The following is a 20,669-nucleotide window of genomic DNA, read 5'->3' on the forward strand; positions in this document are numbered from 1 at the left end:
TAATAGTGCAAGGAGGCTCTTTTAGGGGACTGTCCTGTGCCCACACAGGAATAGCTATTTGCTCAAAAATGGCTATTTCAACAGCTGACTTGTAGGTACTCAATATACTTTTGATTTCAGCCAACAAAAATGGCACATTTCAGAAAAGCTGTAATTAATTCTTGACATTTCTGGAATATGTTAATTTAGGTGCTTTAGCCAGAGGATGGAAATGAATACTAAAAATGAGCTAATTTTGTGGTCATGCTGCCATCACCTGCTTTTGTGGAATCCCCTTACAGTTAGTTCATATATCAAGGATACAAAAGATCCAAGTTGAAACCTGCCTGACCCATTGAGAGTGGGGAGTTGGCTTGAGGTGCCCTATTGCCTTGATTATTACTGGATTTTAAAGCCCTTCTTACTGTCTTTCTAGTCCAATAAATAACCCAATGGCTTTAAGAAATTGAACAGAGAGTGTCTTGATTTCTTTTGCATCATGAGAACAGTGGAAGGCCATGCTTTTATTTATATAAGGGAAATAACTTTTCTATCAGTTTAATAGACGATCTTGGAAAACCTTCTGAAGGTTATTGGTGAGATTTTGTCATGATTTTCTTTTCTAAATTGCAATCACGGTGTTTATCGGGAATAAAGGAAGAAATTTTTTAAATACAATTGCAGATTGCAGTGTAACTCGAACTCTCAAGGACATGGGTGGGGGAATAGTAGAATCTTTCAACATTAAGATTTTGTCTTTGCAGCCAGAAAGGTGTATTTTTTTATATCCAGTGTAATTAACACAAGAGCCATCCCAGGGTAGATATAATTCACTCTGTGACATAACTGAAATGTCTGTGCTGTCTGGTTTTGTTTTTAACCTTGGGCTTAAAAGGAACCAAAAATCCTTAGTTGTAAAAGAGCACATCATCTGCAAAATATTATAAGTCATTTATCTTTATGCACAAATGTCATCTAGCACTGTAGTTCCACTTACGTGTCATTAAATGCACAGACCACACTCATTTTGCCCCTAACTGGGAACAGTCTCCCATAGAAACCCAGGGTATTCCAGGCAGTGCTGAAGGAGGCATGAGAGGTGCAAAAGCTGGTGCTCAAGCCAGGCAGAGAGGGTCTCTGCTCTCCCCAAGAGTCTGCTCAGGATTGCTTCACGTGGCAGCTGCAGCCAACGGCAGCAGCGTCTGCAAGCTCGCCGTGGATGCATCACTGCAGCAGCTTTGCTGGAGGGCTGGCAGAACATGCCCACGGGCCCCCGCCTGCTCTGAGAGGGCAGCACTTGGGTTGCATGGGCACATCGCTCTCCCCATCTTCTCCAGTGTTGGGTTTTGCAGATGTGAAGGCTTTGGGGGGGCATGACGTGGCAGCCGTCTCTGCGTCTGGGTGCAGAGAGTTGGCCAAGTAGGGTCACGATCCTCTGTTTTTGATTTCCGTGTTTGGCTGCATCTTTTCTGCCTGCGGTGCTTTCTGTGGACAGTGTTTGAAGGCCGGAACTGAGCCTGCTTGGGTGCCTGGGTTGAAGTGGTAAGAGCTGGTTTGGGTTTTGGTCTTGGGTGGACCAAAACTACCAGGCAGGTGCTGTGCTGGTCAGTGCAGCACCAGCGTGAATGTGGTTAGCAGGGTAGCGTGGTGGCCATTGTACCCTGATGCCTGAGGTACATTCAGACAAGGAGAAAAGTGATCAAAATAGCAAATAGACTATTTTGAGAATAAGAATTTTATGACAGCCCTCCATGTAAGTGCTCCTATCCTGTAGGTAGGAGCCTCTGTAAGTCATTCCAGCTGAAGATTTGCCCCAGTAACTGCTCGTGCCAGACAAGCACTCATTCACAGTCAAAGGAGGTTTCTTCAACTTTGGGTAGATGCCAAGTTAAACTTCCACTAAGATTTCTTATATTTGCAGCCACGATTGATTACTTTTCTCATTATTTGATCTTGATATAGAGACATATGGACTGAGCTATGTTTATATCAACCCCCAAAGATTTTTTTCTTTAGGAACATCCATCACAGTTGCACGCAGACTGTTCTGCTCTGGCACTCGCAGCTGATATTAGCTGGGGCTTTCAAAGTTTCTACATGTGGCAGTTGGTATGGATCCCCCTAAAGAGCCTGCAGTGTTTCCAGCTAACCAAGAAAGCAATAGCGGTTTGTTAGATGTGCAGAAAAATACATGCAAACAGCTCTGGAGAGAGTGGGACATGGCTGTGCATAAACCTAATTGTTGGAAAGGATTTTACAAGTTGAATCCAAAACATTCACCAGTTACTAACTTTATACATGCACTAAAAATCCTGAAGGGGGTTGGGAAACAACCCCCCTTCCTCCTACACCCTCCAATTTCCAGGAAATGTAATGTTAAAACTTGTAAGGGAGGAATAAGTTCTTAGATGTGAAAAATGTTAGAGTAAATTGCCATTCAGTTTTAATTATTTCTGATGTAACATTTTATTCAGCAACTGTTTTTATTGTTTTCTACTCAGTGGTTTTAAATCTGTGGTCTGCAGATTCCTGGGGCTCTTGGACAGCTTGGGGTGCCTAAAAGTTATCTAAGAGAAGCAGATCTGTTGTTAGCGTGTTTGAGTTTGTTGTCCAAGGGTCTCTGCATCCCAGGAAAATATTTTGAGCATGCACAAGACTCAAAGATTGAAAATAACTGTTAAAGTGAAAATGCTCTGAGAGGTTGTTACCCTAGAGAGAAGCTTCTAATGAAACCTCTTGTTTCTGTTTTTGGTTATTATTTCCAATTTGTTAGACCTTGTCAATCTTTGTTAAATCTGAGTTGATTGGGGGCGGTGGGGAGAGTGAGAACTGCTACCCTTTCTCCTTTCCTTCTCCTGCCTCTCCAAGCAGGTAATTTGCCCTCTCCTCATTTCTATGTGTACTTTAGGTGAACTGCCTGATCAAGCAATGCAAAGTGTCAGAACAGGTAATTATGTTCAGCTGTTCAACATACTTACTTAGATAGCAGGATATTGTTATTAACCTTTCTTCTATACAAGGATGAATTCCATGAGTCATTTGGGGTTTTTCGTAAAAATACAGGGAGGGATAGGTTGGTCTTAGTTTCTCAAAACCAGAGATAAATGCTACTGCCCTTCGTTCTACCAGTCTGTAGCTTTATTTCTGGGCAGTTTACATTAAAGAGTTTTATAAATAACTCTCTGCTTCTTTGTAGTGTTTAAAGGCAGAGTCCAAATCAATGTGCAATATGCAAAAGGCGGAAAGTTAAATGCCGTTAGTGGTTTGTTATTGCTATCTCAGACTCCCCTGTGAAAACTGTCCTTTGCCTTCAGAACAAAGGTTTCCTGAGCTACAGCAGGACAGAGGTGCAGGCATTGTGTGCCACGGGTGGGGATTGGCACCCAGCCACACACTGGCTGCAGACCTGTGTGTAAGACCTGTGCCACAGCTTTTCTTCTGTCTGGCACCCTGGTTCCTGTGCCAGCTGGTGAGAGGATCAATGGGGAGCCCACCTCCCTCCAACAGCACACTCACTTAATTGTAGGGCTTTGCCATTCTCTCTTCTTCACTTTGGAAACTTTATTCCACGAGCACTTGGCTGGCAAGTTGCTTCTGTGGTGTCTTGGGCAGTTGCAAGACAGTGGCACAGAACATGCACGGGCAGATCAACAAAACAATCAAGTCTTCCACTTAGTGCAGCAGTCTGGAAAAGTTTCTGCATCTATCTAGGTATTTTCTGATCAAAAGGTTTGCAAACTGGAGTACAAAGGAACTGTTATCTTACTTGTGGAAAATTACAAGTATTTGCAGTAGCCTGCAATCAGTTTGCATCAATCTCTTTGGGGGTATTGTGCTGTTGTGGTGATTTAGTAACACGATAACTTCTGGTGCTTCTATAGAAAGACAAACAATCCTCAAGATCAGCCTGCAACAATTCAGTATTTTTGTTCAGGCTTTAGTACCCACTAGAACATCAGTCTTCGAAACAGGACTGCTAAGACTCCCTGAATCTTGTTTAATAAAATCACGTAGCGAGGGCATCATGATTATAAATCACACTTGGAAATTGGCCTGCAGAGTACTTGCTGGGTCATGTGGTGTCATATGCCACCACTGTTCCCAGCTTCTTTTTAATTTCCGAAAAGAAGGCATATAGCAGCAGCTGGAGATAGAGGCGGAATTCATTTAGCTGCTTCGAGAAAGCCACTGCCAGTGAAAAACAGCAGCGCGACAGTCTTGGGTTGTAGAGAAGGGAAAGGGATCCAAGTGACTGGAGATGGTGTAATGAAAAGGAAAAGAACCAAATGATTTGGCAGTGTGTGAAAGAGGTAAGGATGTGGTAGAGAAAGAAGCAGGAGGAGCTGAAATGAAGAGAAGGAGTAAACAATGTAATTTCACTTATTCAAAAGGGACAGAATGCTTATTAAAGCTCTGAGACATGATAAATTAGTGCTTTGCTGCTATTGTTGTTTCAGATAGAGTTGTCATATGGTAATACTGCAGCAACGAAGGCTGGAGGCTCGTGAATTCATAGAGGGGAATGGAAAGTGGGATATATGGTTACATGATTGAAAGCTGGAGTTGATGAGGCAAAATGTGCAGCCCTGATTCAGGAGACCATCCTTACACACACGTGCTGTTCCTTAGAAGCTGCCTTTACATGCTCAAGCGGGATGGTTCAAAATGCGTACTCTGCTGTTGTGAAGACGTATCCCACGCTGAGAGCTTTTACATTAGTTGGGAGGTGCTGTCGAAGCCCTGCTCTAGCTTGTGAAACCCTTGGCTGAAATAGCCCCAGAGCCCTCACCTGGAAAAAACCTTTTGCTGTTACTCCTGTGGCAGCACGCAGAATGTCAGATCGTTTGAGGTGCTTTGGTTGTGAAGTTTTCCCCTAAGGAATATTGGGCTGGGGGAGGGAATCGCAAAATGATTCTTATCTTACATTACACAGAATCGCTTGCATTACTTACTGTGGCATATTGTTTCCTCCCACAGAGTTCTGCTCAATCGCTTTCAGGAAGAGGCTACTCCGTAAGTCATTTTACAGCTAATTCTTTCACTTCTGTTGATGTTGATTGCAGAGGTTTACACTACCTATTGCATATCCACTGACATGAAAGAAATGCGGAACATGAAAAATAGGGCTAGAGTACAGGACTGTCACGCACCTGGCAGGGGACAGCCCTGACATGTGAGACCACATTAAGAGGCTGGGGGTTTCTTCAATTTAATTTTATGCTTCTAGGGAGGGGTTTTTCTTATTTTATAATGGATTGCAGCTAGATAGTCACCTCCTGAGAATTAAAAGACATTAGTGGGGAGACTTTTCAACACCAGTGGGAGATGCTTCCCTCCTTTCCTCCCTCCTTCATACAAGTTTTTATTTGTGCATTAAATACAAGAAACAAAGACAAAATTACTCCGTTTTAAGAACTGTGACCCTCACCAGTGTGAACAAAAAAAGTCAATATTCTCTTATTTGCAAGCTCTGATTGATAAAACAAGCTCTCTTGTTTTCAGGGGAGGGTGTTGCTGGTGTTTTCTTCACAGGAGTGCCATAGGTACCAGTGTTCTAGGGCTGGTGTTACAGGGCCAGGACATGTCTGCATGTGTATGCAATGTAACAGTGATGTTTAATTGACCACTTCTGTTCACATGTACCTAATTTGTATGTGCAATAATGACATTTCTTCATGTAGAGGTGGTATAATTGTTTGCTTTACTTTGGGTACCTTTGCTGCTTAGCTGTCCAAAAAGGCAGGCACATAGACCTTATTATATATATTAATAAGGAAATAGGAGAGGGTGTGAGTGGCTTAGCAATGTCAACATGAAAATTCCTGGAATCGCATTATATTTGACCCTCCTAACAAATGTATATTTGTAGATATTTGTTATGATACCCTGGTTGTTCAGCCAGTAGGTCATGTATATCCTTATTGCTAATGCAAAGGTTGTAGATGAAGGCGTATGGTAATCTTGTTTTTAAATACTGAACGAGAATCTCTCAGTCCAGCTAACAATTCCTGTCTACACTTTTTGATAATAATTGCTGTTTCCACGACCTCTGCCGTGATAAACTTTTGCCTTCTAGATGAATGGTCCCAAACTCTGTTTCTTACCAAAAGCTGTAACTGCTGACTTTTCATAGAGCAGAACAAGGATGGATTTCATATACTTCAGGAAGTTGATGTGGAAATCTGGTGTGCATTTTTTTTGCGATAATCGCATGAATAATTTTCTTTCAGTAATTTATGTTGCATGCTTAGAGTTATATGATGGAACCTGTGAGGTCCCACCCAGTGCTGTGCGCACAGAGAAAAAGTCACTAGGCAGTGCAGAATTTATGGTGTGATTTCATAGCGACACTGTCGCATGCAATCATACATATTATCAGAAATTCATAATACAAGAATAAGGACATTTTAATCATAAAGCCATTACAAAATAACATACGACTTGAAAAGTCTTACAGTTTTAATGAAATAATGTCACAAATTTTTAGACAGTAATGACACGTCTTCTAAGTATCCTCCTGTCTAAATCTTTCCAGCATCCCAGGTGAGTAGCATTACTTAATTCATTGAGTGATGAGGAATGCTTGCTCTTGGACTAGTTGAGTGCTGCTTCCCATACACATGAACAGTTGGATTCACCTAAGCTTCTGAAAGCAGATGCTGTATCTTCTATTTGTCTGTAAAATTCCATGCATGCCCATGGCACCACATAAATAATAATGAATCATCTTCACAGATTTTATGACTGAGGGCATGGTTTGGGAATTAAACAATTTCCCACTGGCTATAACATAAGTTGCGAAATCTTAATGGAAGAAGGCCAAAGAATTCTTTTTAGAGTCTCAAGGCCAATAAATCATAGGACTATTTTCCTCCTTTTCTGGCTGTTAAGAAATTTACTTTTGTCTCTCAGATAAATGATTTGGGGAAAATTTCTAGCTCCTTCTCTGTGCATGTGTGGGGACAAGGTTCTTTTATTTAGCCAACCCATAACTTCTCAAGGGAGGTAAGAGCTTTCTGCGTGCCAAGGCAGTATTTTGAGATCGTGAGGAGTGTGAGCTGGGGTTGCTTTTCCTTATGGGTTGTCATTTTCCCTATTAAACTGCCTTCTGCCTCACCATGTACCAGCTGTTGAGGCTGACCGTTTCCCTTAAGATTCCGATGCTGCTCTAAATTGATTTAGCATAAGGCAGAGACTATCACTTCCAGCACTGCCAGACCTTGCTGGCCTAAACCTGCATTGGAAGCCGATTCTCCCAGGTGGCAGAGAGATGTTCAAACCATCAGTTCGAGACAACTGGCCCCAAACCAGGGGTTGTCCATAATATCTTGTAACAGTTTTAATTTTCTCATGAAAGCAGCTGTATATGAAACACTAAGTCAGTATTTTGGCTCTGCCCCTGTTTACATCAAATAGATTGTTTGCCAGACATGGTGAAAGCATGATAAAAAATAGTGCTAGCAGGAGGCATGATGGAGACACCGTTCTTGTGTTGAGTGCTCCTCCTGATATCTGTGCACGGCTTGTGTTGTGGAAGACTGTCACTTGTGGAATGGTGATATATATCATTACTCAGTGAAGTTCTTGTACTGGGTTTCATAAGCAGCTGTTTAAATACCACAAACTATTTTGTGCGTGTTCATTTTTAATTAGCTCATTTTGAATCTGCATGCTTCACTACTCACTTGCTTCAACCATCCTTGCAGAGATGCTTGCTTTCAGAAACATTTGTAGAAAATGAATGTTTTAAGGAAATGTGCATTTGCAAAAAGAGGACTTAAAACCTATAGTAATAATCTTGTATGAAAAATCTCAATCCAAGGTTCATTTTATCCAGTGGGGAAAGCAAGCAAGGCCTGTCTGTGCAGTCAGAGCAGGCTAATGTTGAAAACCTCAGCAAACCACTCGTATATAAGGTACAGACTCTGGAGCTAGAGTGAAGAAGAAAAGTAAATGCAAGTGTCTAAATAATAACTCCTGAGTGTTGCATATTCCAACAGTTTCATTGACTCCAGGCTTCCCATGGAACATTAAGTGCCTAAATAAGGACTGTGCTTGAAATAACTCTCTGAAATTCTGGCCTCATTGAAGTTACCACATAACCTCTGGTTAACTTCAGCTCCACCTAGATTTAAATTGTAGCCTCAAAAATAGTGTTAACAGTGACCTGGCACATAGATTCATAGTCTGTCTGTAGGTATCGCAGACAAAATCTCTTATAAACCTATTTCCCAAAATAAAGTTTTGAAAGGCATTTGCTTTTACTTGGATAACATGAGACATAGCTATGTCTGTACTGTTTCTGCAGCTCCTTATCTCATCAGTAGCATGTGTTTCATATCCTTATCTTGTTAAATGTATACTTCCGCTGTGCTGAGAAATAGAATGCTAGTTTGTTTATGGAGGTGAATATCTTATTCCCTTTATGACTTGATGGTTACATATGTGTGATAAACTACTCTAGCCATTTGTCACACTTCCTGCACACACAAATGAGATTAGTGATTTTAGTCAGAACATTCTGTCTGTCCTCTGAGCAGACAAAACAGATTTTCTTTTTGGTGACAGGATGAGTGTCTTGGCTACCTGGAAATGCACTGATTTGTTAAACAATATGCAGAGAAGTAGAAATTAGCTCTATGTTGAGATTTCTATATATCACTGATATGTATCCATGTTGTGGACCATTTTTCAAATTTATTTCTGATAGTTAAGTCAGTTTAGGACCTTACACAGTTAGAAAGTAGTTCCAATGAACATAAAATCAGTGCATACAGTTTGTTATTAATGGCTAAAAAGTTGCAATTGTTTATAAGGTTGAGCACATTGTATAGACGAACCCAAGCTGCAGTTGAAGTTGAATCAATTCTGTAGGGAGCATGGAAAAAGATAGAACTGGGAATATGTGGTAGCTTAAAAAAATAAACAAAAAACCTCTTCCAATAAATTATGTAGTTTATTTATAGAACATCTGTGCAGCTGTTCCTGTTCTGAAATGGAAAGAGCTAAAATGTGGGAGTGTATAAAGAATAAACTTGAAAGCATATGGTGAATGGATAGCCAGTGAACCAACCTGTCTGAGTGTACCTTGGAACAAAAGTCCAGGAGGATGAGATGTCTTTGTTTGGTTTTATTTGTTCTTGGAAGGTTTTTTTTTTTTTAAAAAAACAAAAACAGTAACATACACTTGGCAACAGCGGCAGCTGATTTTTATTCTGAGCTTCTGTAAAATATCAAAGTCTTTGCAGACTAGTCAAATCCCTGGCAGCTCATCAAATTCTGTTGATTTTACATCTTCCTTGTTGAGTGCCGGAAACCAATGTCTCAGATAACTTAGACTGCAGCTCGTGGATAGAAAGAAACGTGCAAAACGCCATAAGGCTTGCAGAGACATTTGGGTCATCCAGAATCAACTTGGTGCTATCTGCAACCTTCTTTCCTTCTGCTTGGTGACGTAGCCTGAGAGTGATTATCTCTTTACCCAGACAAAGCTGGAACATGAGGTGGTACAGGCAAGCACTGGGTAGGCTTTGAGCACCCTGAGCCCTGCTGCATTGTCTGCCTGTACCCCAGTCTGCTCTTTCCCTCAAATTGTATTGTTGAATTTTGGAACCAACTTTCCAGTTGCTAGTGATGATCTTTACAGCTTTCCAGGACACCTCTCCTGTGCTGCACGCTTGATGTTGCTGTCCAGTGGGCTGTTGCCCAACGCAGCTGCCCGTGACCACCTTACCCCACTCAGATCTTTGTAGTTCATGCCCATGAGCACACTTGCTGGGACAGCAAATACTGAGCTGTAATTCACCTGATTTACAGCGTGGAGGTAGTGTCCAGCACAACAAGCTCAGTGGGGAAGAGGACAGATATGAATAACTGCAAAGTGCTAGGTAATCATCAGCCTAGGAACTGTTGACTCTTTGCAGGTTTAATATACCCTCATATACCCTGTAAAGCTCTTTTCATGGCCTGTTTTAGTTTAGTGGCAGCTCAATGCAGTTCTGTGAAGCCCTGAAACAGATGGTCCCCACTAAGGAGGCTGTTCCCACGCCAGAAATCCTCGGTGCGTGCACAGGCAGGTTCACTGTTTCAGTGTAATGATTACAGAAGCTTGCTGAAGATCGTGCCAGCAGCATTCCCCTGATCCACTCTGTGCTTCAAGGATGCACTTGTGCTCTTAGGCTGGGGACCAAATTGTCAGACTTGGAAAAGCATCTTCAACAGCATCTTTTCTGTACAGAGCTTAAGTCAGTACCACTTCCTGCATGGAGCATGGTTCAAGACCTCGAGTGATGATTATATATATCTTGCCATCTTTGAGACTGCCATGGAGAAACTGGTGTCCCAAGAAGGATAAGTTTCTACATAAAGATCAACAAAATTATTACTGTGAAGCATATAATACTTCTGGCTGGGAATTCTTGAGTGTGCTTCAGCTCATGGGTGTGGAAGCATGCTCAGTGACCAGAGGCCAACTTGAGTTGTAACTAATGGGGCTTCTCCACCTGCCGATCTGTCATACACTAATGAAAAATCTCTTCTCTGTAGGTAGGTAACACTTCTTAGCTGGGCTGGAAAATTCATTGTATTTTAGGACCTCTGATAAATAAGCATTTTTCTTTGCCAAAAATCAATATTGGAAACAGGGCTCTGGTTATGAATCTAAAACTTCTTGAGCTGGAGCCAAAGTTAAATGATAAAAGTGAATTTAATATGTATTTCCTACAATAGTGTGCCTCTAGGCTGGCAACATGAGCAAGACTTTCTGGACAAGATTTATGAATAGGGGAGTAATAATTCCAAAATAAGTATCAATGTAATTTTTTTACCATGATGCCAAATATAAAAGAGGGACTATAATTGTCTTTTTCTTCTGGACAAGAAAAAGAATGGCAGACAGGTCCTTTCAGGTGGAGCAATACTCTGTCTCTTTTAAAGACAGATACTCAGTTAGAAAGAGGAAAGAAAAAGGGATTATATTAAAATGGTGTGGCCTGTAAGAGCAATGACAGAACAAAGGATTAAAAAAAAAAAAAAAAACAGAAAAATAATGATATGTAATAGAAACATAAATAATTTTGAAAGAAGTTCTCCCTCTAAGATATCAGGAATGATAGAGAGCCAGGACTATAATGGTGTCAATCCAAAGCATTTAACTTCTGCTAGTTTTCTTTTCATGTGTTCCTAAAGGGCCTCACTTTACAAGAACTATCCCCATCTTTGAACTTACCTGGATAAGCTGAGTTGTCTGAATAAATAGAGAGTTTGTTTGCTCTGAGTGCTGTGTGGGATGGAGCCAGGTTGCTGTAAGCCAGCTGAGGAGCTGGCCTCGACTCCGGAGACTGTCCCATAACCCATGAGCTCAAATGCTGTTGAGTAATTAGTGCATATATTATTCTAGTTCCGTGGGAGCTCTTGAGGGTTTTTGAAACGTCCCACAAAAAGCGTAAGCAGAAGTACAAACATAAATAAATTACATACTTCAGCTTTACAAATACTGAAGTCCATGAACTTCCTTACAACACATTTTCCTTTAGAAGTTCCCTTTTCTGAAAGTCTGTTTCTTCTTAGTTGACCTCTGCTTTTAATTAGGATGAAAAGTCCCATAAATTTTCACTCATCTCCGCAGCCCTAAGTAAGTACAAAGGGCCCTCTCTGGCTGAATTTCAGTTTGTCTGAACCAGTGGCCTTGGCAGAGGGGCTGCCTAGGAGGCTCCCAGCGCAGCTGGACCGGCAGTGGTGCCCCTTTGTCCCTAGGGCTGGAGCGGGATGGGATGATGCCGATTTCCATAAACCCCCCAGCTGCAGGAGAAGTGCAGCCAGCCAACGCCGCGAGCCCCTTGAGGGATGGGGTATATGACTTCTGTGTGATTTTTGCCCACGTTTTTAATCCCGCCTGCCACTGCCGTCAGCTCCGCTCGAGGCAGTGGGGGGGAACAGATCTTTAATCTGACTAGAAAGACACTATTGTTATACAGACGCATCCCCCGAAATTCCCAGTGCTCCTTGGCTTTTGGGATACGATAACCTTGCTGTCACTGGCCTTGCACACTAAAATGAAGAGTTGTGCTAAATCCATCTTGAATTCACCAGCCTGGAAAGGATTACATCCTGCTGAAGAGGAAAGGCAAAGGATTTTGGGAATATCTGATCTTTATTTCTGGACCTTTTTGATTAAGACTGTCCTGCGGCAGTTGTGTCATATATATACACTGTAGCTTTCTTTGTGTAATAGGGCAAGGTATTTGCTTGTCTGTCTCAGCTGTTTTCACATTGCTATTTGCTCTCATGCCTCTCTTTCCTTACAATCCATTGCATTGTTTTAACTTTCTTTCCTTTTCCTTTACCAAAGCCAGCAAAAAGATTATTAAAACAGACAGATGATTAGAACCAGGGCTTCTTACCTGATGAGCGCAGTGAACAGGGGTTAAGTGTGGGGACTCTTGGGGGTTTTCCTTTTGATTTTTCTTTAATTCTCTGATAGTCTTGTGCAGTGAGATTTGGCAATGCTAGGGTTTTATGACTAAAGAAGAGGTTAAAATAGCCCATTTCCGAGGAGTGCCGGGGCATGCTGGTGTTTTTTGTGCTAGGTGCTGCGGTAGGTTCCTCAGAGGAAATTCATGGCAGGTTCACACTCTCTTGTTTTATCTCACATCTCAATATGCCCTTGCAGAAACCTGCACCCAAAACCACGGAGTGTGAGGGGAGCAGCAGAGGAAGTAACAGCGCCACTAATTCAGAATGCTATTGTAGAAATAAAAGACAAATAACATGTTTTGTAGGCCTTATTAGTAGATGAACAAGAGAGAACAAGGAAAAGGGCTCATGTGCATCAACTCTGTGGGTGTTAAACTGCAATGAAATAAACTAGTCTAGAGAGGGTAAGTTATTTGGATTGGTGATAAAACTAGTCATTGCGCATCTAGACTGTAAGGAAAGTTTCCTGTAGTTGGTGGTCTTTACTCAATTTCATCACTTGCATTTTTCCCTTGTCTCCTTTTTTTTTAACCTGGGATATATTCTTAATGGTTAGAGAGAGATCTTTAATTTCTTCCCTGTACTAACAGAAGACAAAGATGCAACTTTAATTTAACAAAACAACAAAGGCAATCCTAAATCAGATCTCACACCAAAGAAGGCTTTTGGTAACATGATGAAGGTGTGGTGACTCTGCTGTCAAAACTGCAAATGGGGGGGAAATCTGCTGTAGGCTGAGGTTTCTCTTGTTCCCTCTTCGTGTTTCAGCCTGGCTGCAATATAGCTGTCTGCTAAAATATAAATATACTGAGACATGTAGTTGCATCTGCAGTGGAAAGGCAGCACTTCTCCATTCCCAAGGGGTGAGAGAACAGAGAAGTGGTGCCATGCTTGCTTCTGGAAGAAGGTGGCTCAGGGAGGAGCCCAGCACTCCTGGGCTGCCTTTCTAGGAATGGTTAAGCTCCTGCTGCAAGAGTAAGATTGTTGCTGAAGAAAGTGGATTTCTCATCTGCAGTGCTTGCTTTGCTGGAAGAGGAGCAATCAGATGGAAACCCTGACCGGCAATGTGAAATGTTTCTTACACGGAGTCAGTGTTTTCACTTCCCGCTGCATTGGCATTTCAGCATCTCAGTTCCTTGTGGTCGACTCCAGCCCCAGTCACCATGACTTGTTGGTAACATTTTAGTACGGTGTCCTTTCTTCTTCTTATAACAAATAAATAAATGAAACTGTAAAAAGTTCCTCCTTACATGATGTAAAAGGACCAACTGCAATTCTAGAAAGCCAGAGAATGCAGGGCAAAAGCAGAAACATAAAGAATCCTTTGTGCGTAACTTGTGCGTGAGATATGAATCACACAAAGATGGGAGACCTTTGCAATACCATTTGGCAACTGGTAAGGCCAAGTACACTCTGCCTTTTCCTCAGCTCTTTGTTTTATTCAGTGGCTTTAGGAAGGCAGTGGCATAATTCTGAAATTCAGGTATTGCTGTACCCAGAAGTTGGTCATTGTAAGTCTTGTTTTAAAATCCATTGATCAATGACACTAATTTCATGGAGAAATTTTTAACTTCCAGTTCAGAGTACCCAGTGTTTCAGCTTAGTTTTCAAGTGATTGTAGCTGTTCTCTCATTTTTCGGCTCATCACAGGTCAGGAACTCAAAGGCACTGAGGTTGAGTAAAACAACTGTTCATCACTCTGAGCTCTGCTTTGTTTCTGTGGGAATTGTCTGCTTCTGTAGCACCTTGGTTTCATTACTTTTTTTAAAGTTTGGTTTACTAACCTGCTCTTGGAACAGATACAACCACCAAAGCTGCTTTTTAATTAGCCCTGTGGTCCATCCGGTGTGTATGTGCTAACATCTTGGCTGTACAATGTACTTCCAATGAAAGGGAACAGTTTGCCATAGAGTCTTGTAACCTTGAGGTCAGTTTTGAGCTCAAAATTGCTTTTGATTATGGTGTTAGTATGTGTCTCAAAAATAATAAAAAATTGAACAAGCACTAGTGGTCCTTACATGATGCTGCAGTTACACACTCAAATGGTACCACATCTAGATTTTAATGGAATTAACGGTTTTGTTTATAGATTTTTTCCAGATGCATTACTATGCTACTGGTTGTGAATATTCAGAGCTTTGCAACCAGAATGATGGAAAATTGGTGTAGTTACATCACTGTGGATACATCTGTAGTGGTTTCTACAGGAATGTAGCCTGATTCATACCTTTACTGTCTGCATTTCATCTCTGTGCTATATGATGGATAAGACTCTGTGCCTAAACACTTACAGCCTCAATCTGTGGTGTTGTGAGGAATTTTCTTGTCTGATTAATTTACCACATATGTTCTCCAGAAAGCCTTATTGCATTGGCAGTCTTTGAGAAACACGTTAGGACTGTGTAGATGCTAGGTGTTTGAAAACCTCAGTTCAGTTTTTCAGACTGGTACTTTGCTATCTGTAAGCACAAAGAAGTTTTGGGTTTGATTCAGTAGCTGTCGGGTGTGGTTCTCAGGTTTTATGGACTTGGTCATACTAGATATTGGACTGGTTCCTGTTACCCTTGAAATCAGCTAATGGTGGGTTGATTTTTTGACATATTGTAGCAATTAGAGTGCCTTAGATGAAGGATAGTACAGAATGCATAGTGTGTGCTTTTAACTCATGCAGCATCATACTCAGACCAGCTGGTAATTACCAAAGGAAAAGATTGTTACATTGAGGTGGGTAAAACATACACCACTTATAGATTGATGAAACTCGGCTATCAACTGCAATGGTTAGCTGCTTTATTTTGCCTTGTATCACATACACTCTACAGATAGCTAGAGCTGAGCAAGTGACAACATAACTGTTGTCTGTGGGGTTTCACCCTACCTTCAACTGCAGAATATGGTTTAATATTACTTTTCTTTAAAGTTATTATTGGTGAATGGATTTACATATATGACCAGGTCATTGTGACAACTATTAGAGCTCCAGAAGTGATGTCCCATTGTGTGACCAAAGCCATGTGCCCTTCTTACTGTCACCTAGTTAAGGACTCCAAATGGTGTCAGTGGAAGAAATTTCTTACTGACTTCACTAGGATTTTCAGGCTCTGGGCAGCAGCAGCATGAACATCTGAGTAGCTCAACTTCATGGGATATATCTAATGAACCAGATTCAAAATTTGCTCTCAAAATCACTCGTTTAAAAGGCTTTTCTCTGTAAGCATTCTTTGTAGCAAAACACAAACAGGTGTTGACACAAACATGATTTTAAGGCTCATGATCAAAGTTAGATCAAACCTCCTCCTCCAGATCGCAGAACACGTTTTCCCCACTGTATTCATGTTGCTCTTCCAAAGCTGCTTAATAGCATCTAGGCCAAGTAACACACTGGTTTAAGAGAAAAAGAGCTTGAAGTATGAAGAGTAGGATATCACAGTGAAGATGCCTGAGGCCACTAAGCACTGTGTAACTGGCAGACATCAAGTTGTAATGGGTGGAGGGTGGTCACAGAGTTCTTTTAAGCATCTTCCCCTCCCCCTGAGAACTTGCTGTTCTCTGAAGAGCCCTAATTCAGTTCATTTCTAGAGAGCTGGGGAAAAGGGTGGGAGAGAGTAATAAATGATCCCTTGAAAACAAGAGTCAGTAATATATGCCACATGACAACCTAGACAGCCTATTTAACTGCAGCCAGTTTCCTGCTGAAGATTCATTTCTAAGAGATTGTGAGAGCACTCGAACAGGAAGCTGCAACTTCACCAAACGGTTTCGGTATCGGTGTGTTATCTGTGGTCATTCCCCTCTACAGCTTGCGGCTAGCTGCTGGTTAGCAGAGAAAGACACTTTGAGCTGAGCTGGCATCAGTTCCCACCTACTTAATCAGTTAAGTTACGAGCCGTGTGGTTAGCTTGAATCCCTTGCTTGTCTTGTGGATTGCCAGTGACAGGAAGGTGGAGATGCATTGAGTGGTTCAGACAGGAATAGCTTGGTTATCTGATGGTCACCCCAGAGACTGATAAAATTATGTGAGCTCTTTTCTGAGAAGACATCAAAAAAGCAGAAACTGTTGTCTCTAACCACCTGAAGAGTTTACAACGTCAAGGGAAATTTTGCTTATCTTAAAAGCCTCAAAACTGTTAACCCGTCTTCACCGCTGCAGACCACAGCAGTGCCTTAGACTCTCGGTGCACAGAATGAAGCTAACAGACCATTGCATGCAAAGCTGTAAAATCTTACTGAGGAAATGTTATAGTTCAGATCTTCCAAAATTACTTTGGTGCTTTAAATTTGGAGATGAACAACTTAAAACACATGAGAGGAACCAGTCTTTTCCAAGGGAGCATGCTCTATATTTTTAGAAAACTCAGCCTCTTTGAGGCTGTCATATTGTCAGGAGTTTGAGCATGCAAAGTGATGAGTCACTTTTCAAAGCATAGCTGGTTTGATGAGCCTGGACTAATCAGAAGCCAAAATGATGGTGGCTGTGACATGGGCTTGCAGAGGTTGAAACAGGGAATGTGGTCATACCCTTAGGACCGCTAAGGGCACTTGGTTTGTTTTTGTCATGTATTTACTGAGCAAACCTCAGAATTAGAACAGACGAGCTTCAGAGAGAGACCTTGAGCAAATGAGGTTTTAAATTAGTACTTTCAAAGAGGCCTTGGGCAGGTTGCTCAAGTGCCTGAGTTTCTCTAGCATTAAAATGGGGTAGTTGTACTTGTCTCCTTTGTACATTGAGATGTATAGGTGAAGAGTGTTATTACCAAGTATTTACTCAAGGTAGTTCTGAACAGAAAGTCCCACCTAGTTTTTGTGTCTTGTGCCTAGAGTGTAAGGAGCTCTGTGCTGCTTCTCCTGTGTTGTTGTCTGACCATCCTTCTCATCAAACCAGGCCCCTCAGCTTCTGTCCCGTAGCTGCAGCTTGCAGCCCGAGACTGAGCATTAAGCTGAGTCTTACACCCATGGAGGAGAGGCTCCCATGGCCAGTCCAGAGCCCTGGCGCCCGTCAGAGCCATCACGCTAGCACAGCAGGCTCTAGCCTCTTCCTTGATGCCAGTCTTGGAATAAAAGCAAAGGTGGGCTCGGCAGCAGGGCTCCGGCAGCACAGCCTCGCCCTGTACCTGCACATTGTCAGAACTTCATAGTGAATTTGCACAGTCTGATATGTGATTTGTGGCTGTAACGATCATTGTAATGAAATCCTGCTTGTCTGTTGGGTTTGTTCAGGTTTTGAAATAAAGCCTACGTGTTTGTAAGGGCATGTGTCTGCAGAGAAGGCGTGTAAGATGCTTTTGTCTGCTTAGGTTGCTTGGCTCAGCCTCTGTCAATGACAACCATAACAATCAGTGCATTTTTGACTCAAAGCTATTTCCTTTCCTGGTGCAGATTATGTCTGGTATGCATAACGTGTTAATTTAACAAAGCAGTTCTTTTGATACAGCTTTAATTTTTTAACAACAGCTCGGAGGCAATGATGTACAGATTATATAGTGTCAGTTTCCCAATTAAAGTTTTACAGGAAAATACTCTGGTTTAGCTTTAAGCCTGTGTTGAATTCTTCCTTCTGGCACTTGTGCAAATGGAAACTGTGCTATTGCAAAGCATCCATTTGAAACCTTGAAATATTTATTGAGGCTGCATTGAATACTGAAGCAGGAATCTTCCTGTAGGCTTGTTGATGTCTGTCATACGCATATATTTTGTAATTAAATGTCTGGAAGCTTGTGTGTGCGCGTGTGTGGTTGGATTCTTTTGTTTTATTTTTTTACAGGTTTTGTTGTTGTTATGCTGTTTTTCCTGAGAAACATACTTAATGAATCCCTTTTAAGAGTTCCTATGAAATCTTATCCAAGGCAAGACCACATCTTTGATGTACAGCAATGAAGCTCCTACTAATTGTTGTGCAGAACACTGAAGATGTGGCTAAACTGCTGTCGTTCCTAGAATGTCAGACCTTGTGAAGGCCATTCCTGCGGCTCCCACTACTTGGAGGATGTGGGATGGAGAGCACCTCAAGGGAGTAGAAGAAAATATTTCATTCTTAAAACACTACCCACAAACTATAGTGTTTTTTTTTTTTTTTTTCCCTTCTTCTTCCCAACCCTTTGTCTTGGATAATATCAGGTCAGTGGCTTTTCCTGTTGCTTTCACCTGGAAACAACAGGGACTGACCATATCCAAAATTGTCTGCTGGCCTAGGAAAGCCTGCGACCCAGAGTGTGCGCCAAGGGACGTGATTTTTGTGGAGTGTAAGCTGCAACTCAAAGGGCAAAGCAACATAACACTGGCATTAGACAGGACTAGGCGTCAACAGCTTCAGTGACAACAGAACATGCCGCTGCGCAGCTGCAGAACCAAATCTCTGATGGCATCTCCCTTCTGCCTTGGTCTTTGGTGTCCTCGTGACACAGAGTGCTAGCCACTGCTCAGTCTGACCAGGGGCACATCCCAGCTCGGGAGAGTCTCCCCCACCTGGAAGTTGTGCAGTGACTAGAAGAACTGGAGTATCAGTTACCTAATTTAGATTAACCTGCAGCCTGCAGTAGCATTAGTTATTGCCTAGATTTGCAAAGAAGTGTGGTAGTATGAAGATCTCTGCAATTGCATCTAAATCTAGCCATTAGTGGGGAAGGTACAGCTGCTTTTATTGAATAGCGAGCATGATCTCTGAACCTGAGACAACCCAGCAGGCTGTGGCAGGGGCAGGCAGCTTCTCTCCCTTCAGAATGTGCTGAGAGCCTGAAATATTCTCTGCTGCCAAAGTGCCAAGGAAGCCACCTGGCCCACTCTGAAACCAAATGCTGCAGTCTCATGTGTTTATCACTTTCCTTGTTTTCTTTCTTTTTCTATTTCCAACCAATCTCTTTGGATTAGTCCTACTGCTAGATAATTATGACTTGCATATCTTTTTCTCAGTCTTGGCTGCATTATTTTTGGGCAGCTATTTAAGAGTTTCATTATTTTTTAAAAACATATTGTGTCCTTATTTGCATATTTGCATTTAAGAACAAACAAACAGTGATATTTCTCACAGTACCTCATTCTTCAATTATTTTTTCTTAACAGGTAGAACTTTTTCAGGCACACCAGAATCAGCTCCATTATATGAATCCTATTTATGGACCCTGTTTAGAGCATTGGAAGGGAGGGAATTAAAGGGCCTCTTTCCACAAACACTGTATCTGGTGCCATGTGAGAAGGTAGGGTAAGAATTGGCAATGTTTCAAAGAAATTACAATAGTTCCCAAAAGAAGGGCCTTTATTTCTTCACCTTTATTTATTTATTTATTCCCAATATTTCTTCTCAAAATCTCTGTGTTATTTTCTTCATCGGACACCGGAACAGAGACCAAGGACCTCAGCAGAAGGGCAGAAGGCCTGAGGAGCTGGGCTGGGTCTGCAGGAAGAGCGTGGCACCATAGAGAAATCCTTAGTAAACACTAAACAAGACAAACACACAAATATGTTATGTTGCTGTGGTATGATGGGATCTTCATAGGTATATAAAAAAAAAAGGCATTTATGTGGGAAATAAAAGCCAAGGTATTCATTATCAAAATCAAAAGAAGTTGATTCTGCAGCAGTGTTTTATTTTCATGACCTTATTTGTATAATGGCAAATGATTGATGTAGTTAATCGTTTAATATGAAGGAGGTTGGCACAAGCTGACAATTAGTCTCTGCATCACTGATGGGCTTCACTGTGATTTGTGCAGAGAGGACAAGTATTGTGGGTAGCATGGCCTGTCAGGCCCCACTTCATCCACAAACTTGGTAGATTTTAAAGCATCTTGGGGCAAGGAGGAACAGCAAACTAACGCAGGGATTTCGGACAGTGTTTCTCTTGAGTTCCTCAGCTGAATGATGGCGACTGAGCTGTTGGGTTGGCAGGATTGGTGTAATAGTTGCCTTTTGGAGTTGAATGCTGAAATTTGAATAATCTTGCAAATATGAAGGAAATCAGTTCCTCAAAAGCTTCCAGTACTACTGCAGCATTGAATGACATAAATAGTGGAAGTTGGTTTAGGCAGTGTAGTTTAAATGAAGTGTACGTGTTCAAACATGCATGAAGAGCAATGCAAATGAACTTTAGATTAGTGTGGTGTTTAGGAAGGAGTTTGGCATGTTTTTAACTAAAGTGTCCACACGCTACGCATCTTGTTGGCCCAAAGTGCTATGACACAACTGTGCATCAGCGACTTGTGGTTTAAAGTTTCTGTTCAGGT

At 41.7% G+C, this 20,669-nt stretch overlaps 1 protein-coding gene across 16 annotated transcripts in view; it reads left to right on the forward strand.

Moving 5' to 3' along the window:
* The window catches only part of FBRSL1 (fibrosin like 1), a 551,587-nt gene that overhangs the window by 250,116 nt on the left and 280,802 nt on the right, over positions 1-20,669 (forward strand). For 10 of the 16 annotated variants that reach the window (XM_042805739.1, XM_042805747.1, XM_042805734.1 and 7 more), the window contains exons 4-5: positions 2,888-2,926; positions 4,957-4,992. The exons of 2 other annotated variants lie outside the window; for them this stretch is intronic. In XM_042805739.1, coding sequence (XP_042661673.1) covers positions 2,888-2,926; positions 4,957-4,992 — 75 coding nt within the window. The remainder of the gene's footprint in view (positions 1-2,887; positions 2,927-4,956; positions 4,993-20,669) is intronic. 4 more of the 16 variants (XM_042805737.1, XM_042805748.1, XM_042805742.1 and 1 more) reach the window with 1 other exon arrangement.

This window comes from Tyto alba, unplaced genomic scaffold (assembly GCF_018691265.1).
Source record: "Tyto alba isolate M040663 unplaced genomic scaffold, T.alba_DEE_v4.0 Super-Scaffold_44, whole genome shotgun sequence".
NCBI lineage: Eukaryota > Metazoa > Chordata > Aves > Strigiformes > Tytonidae > Tyto > Tyto alba.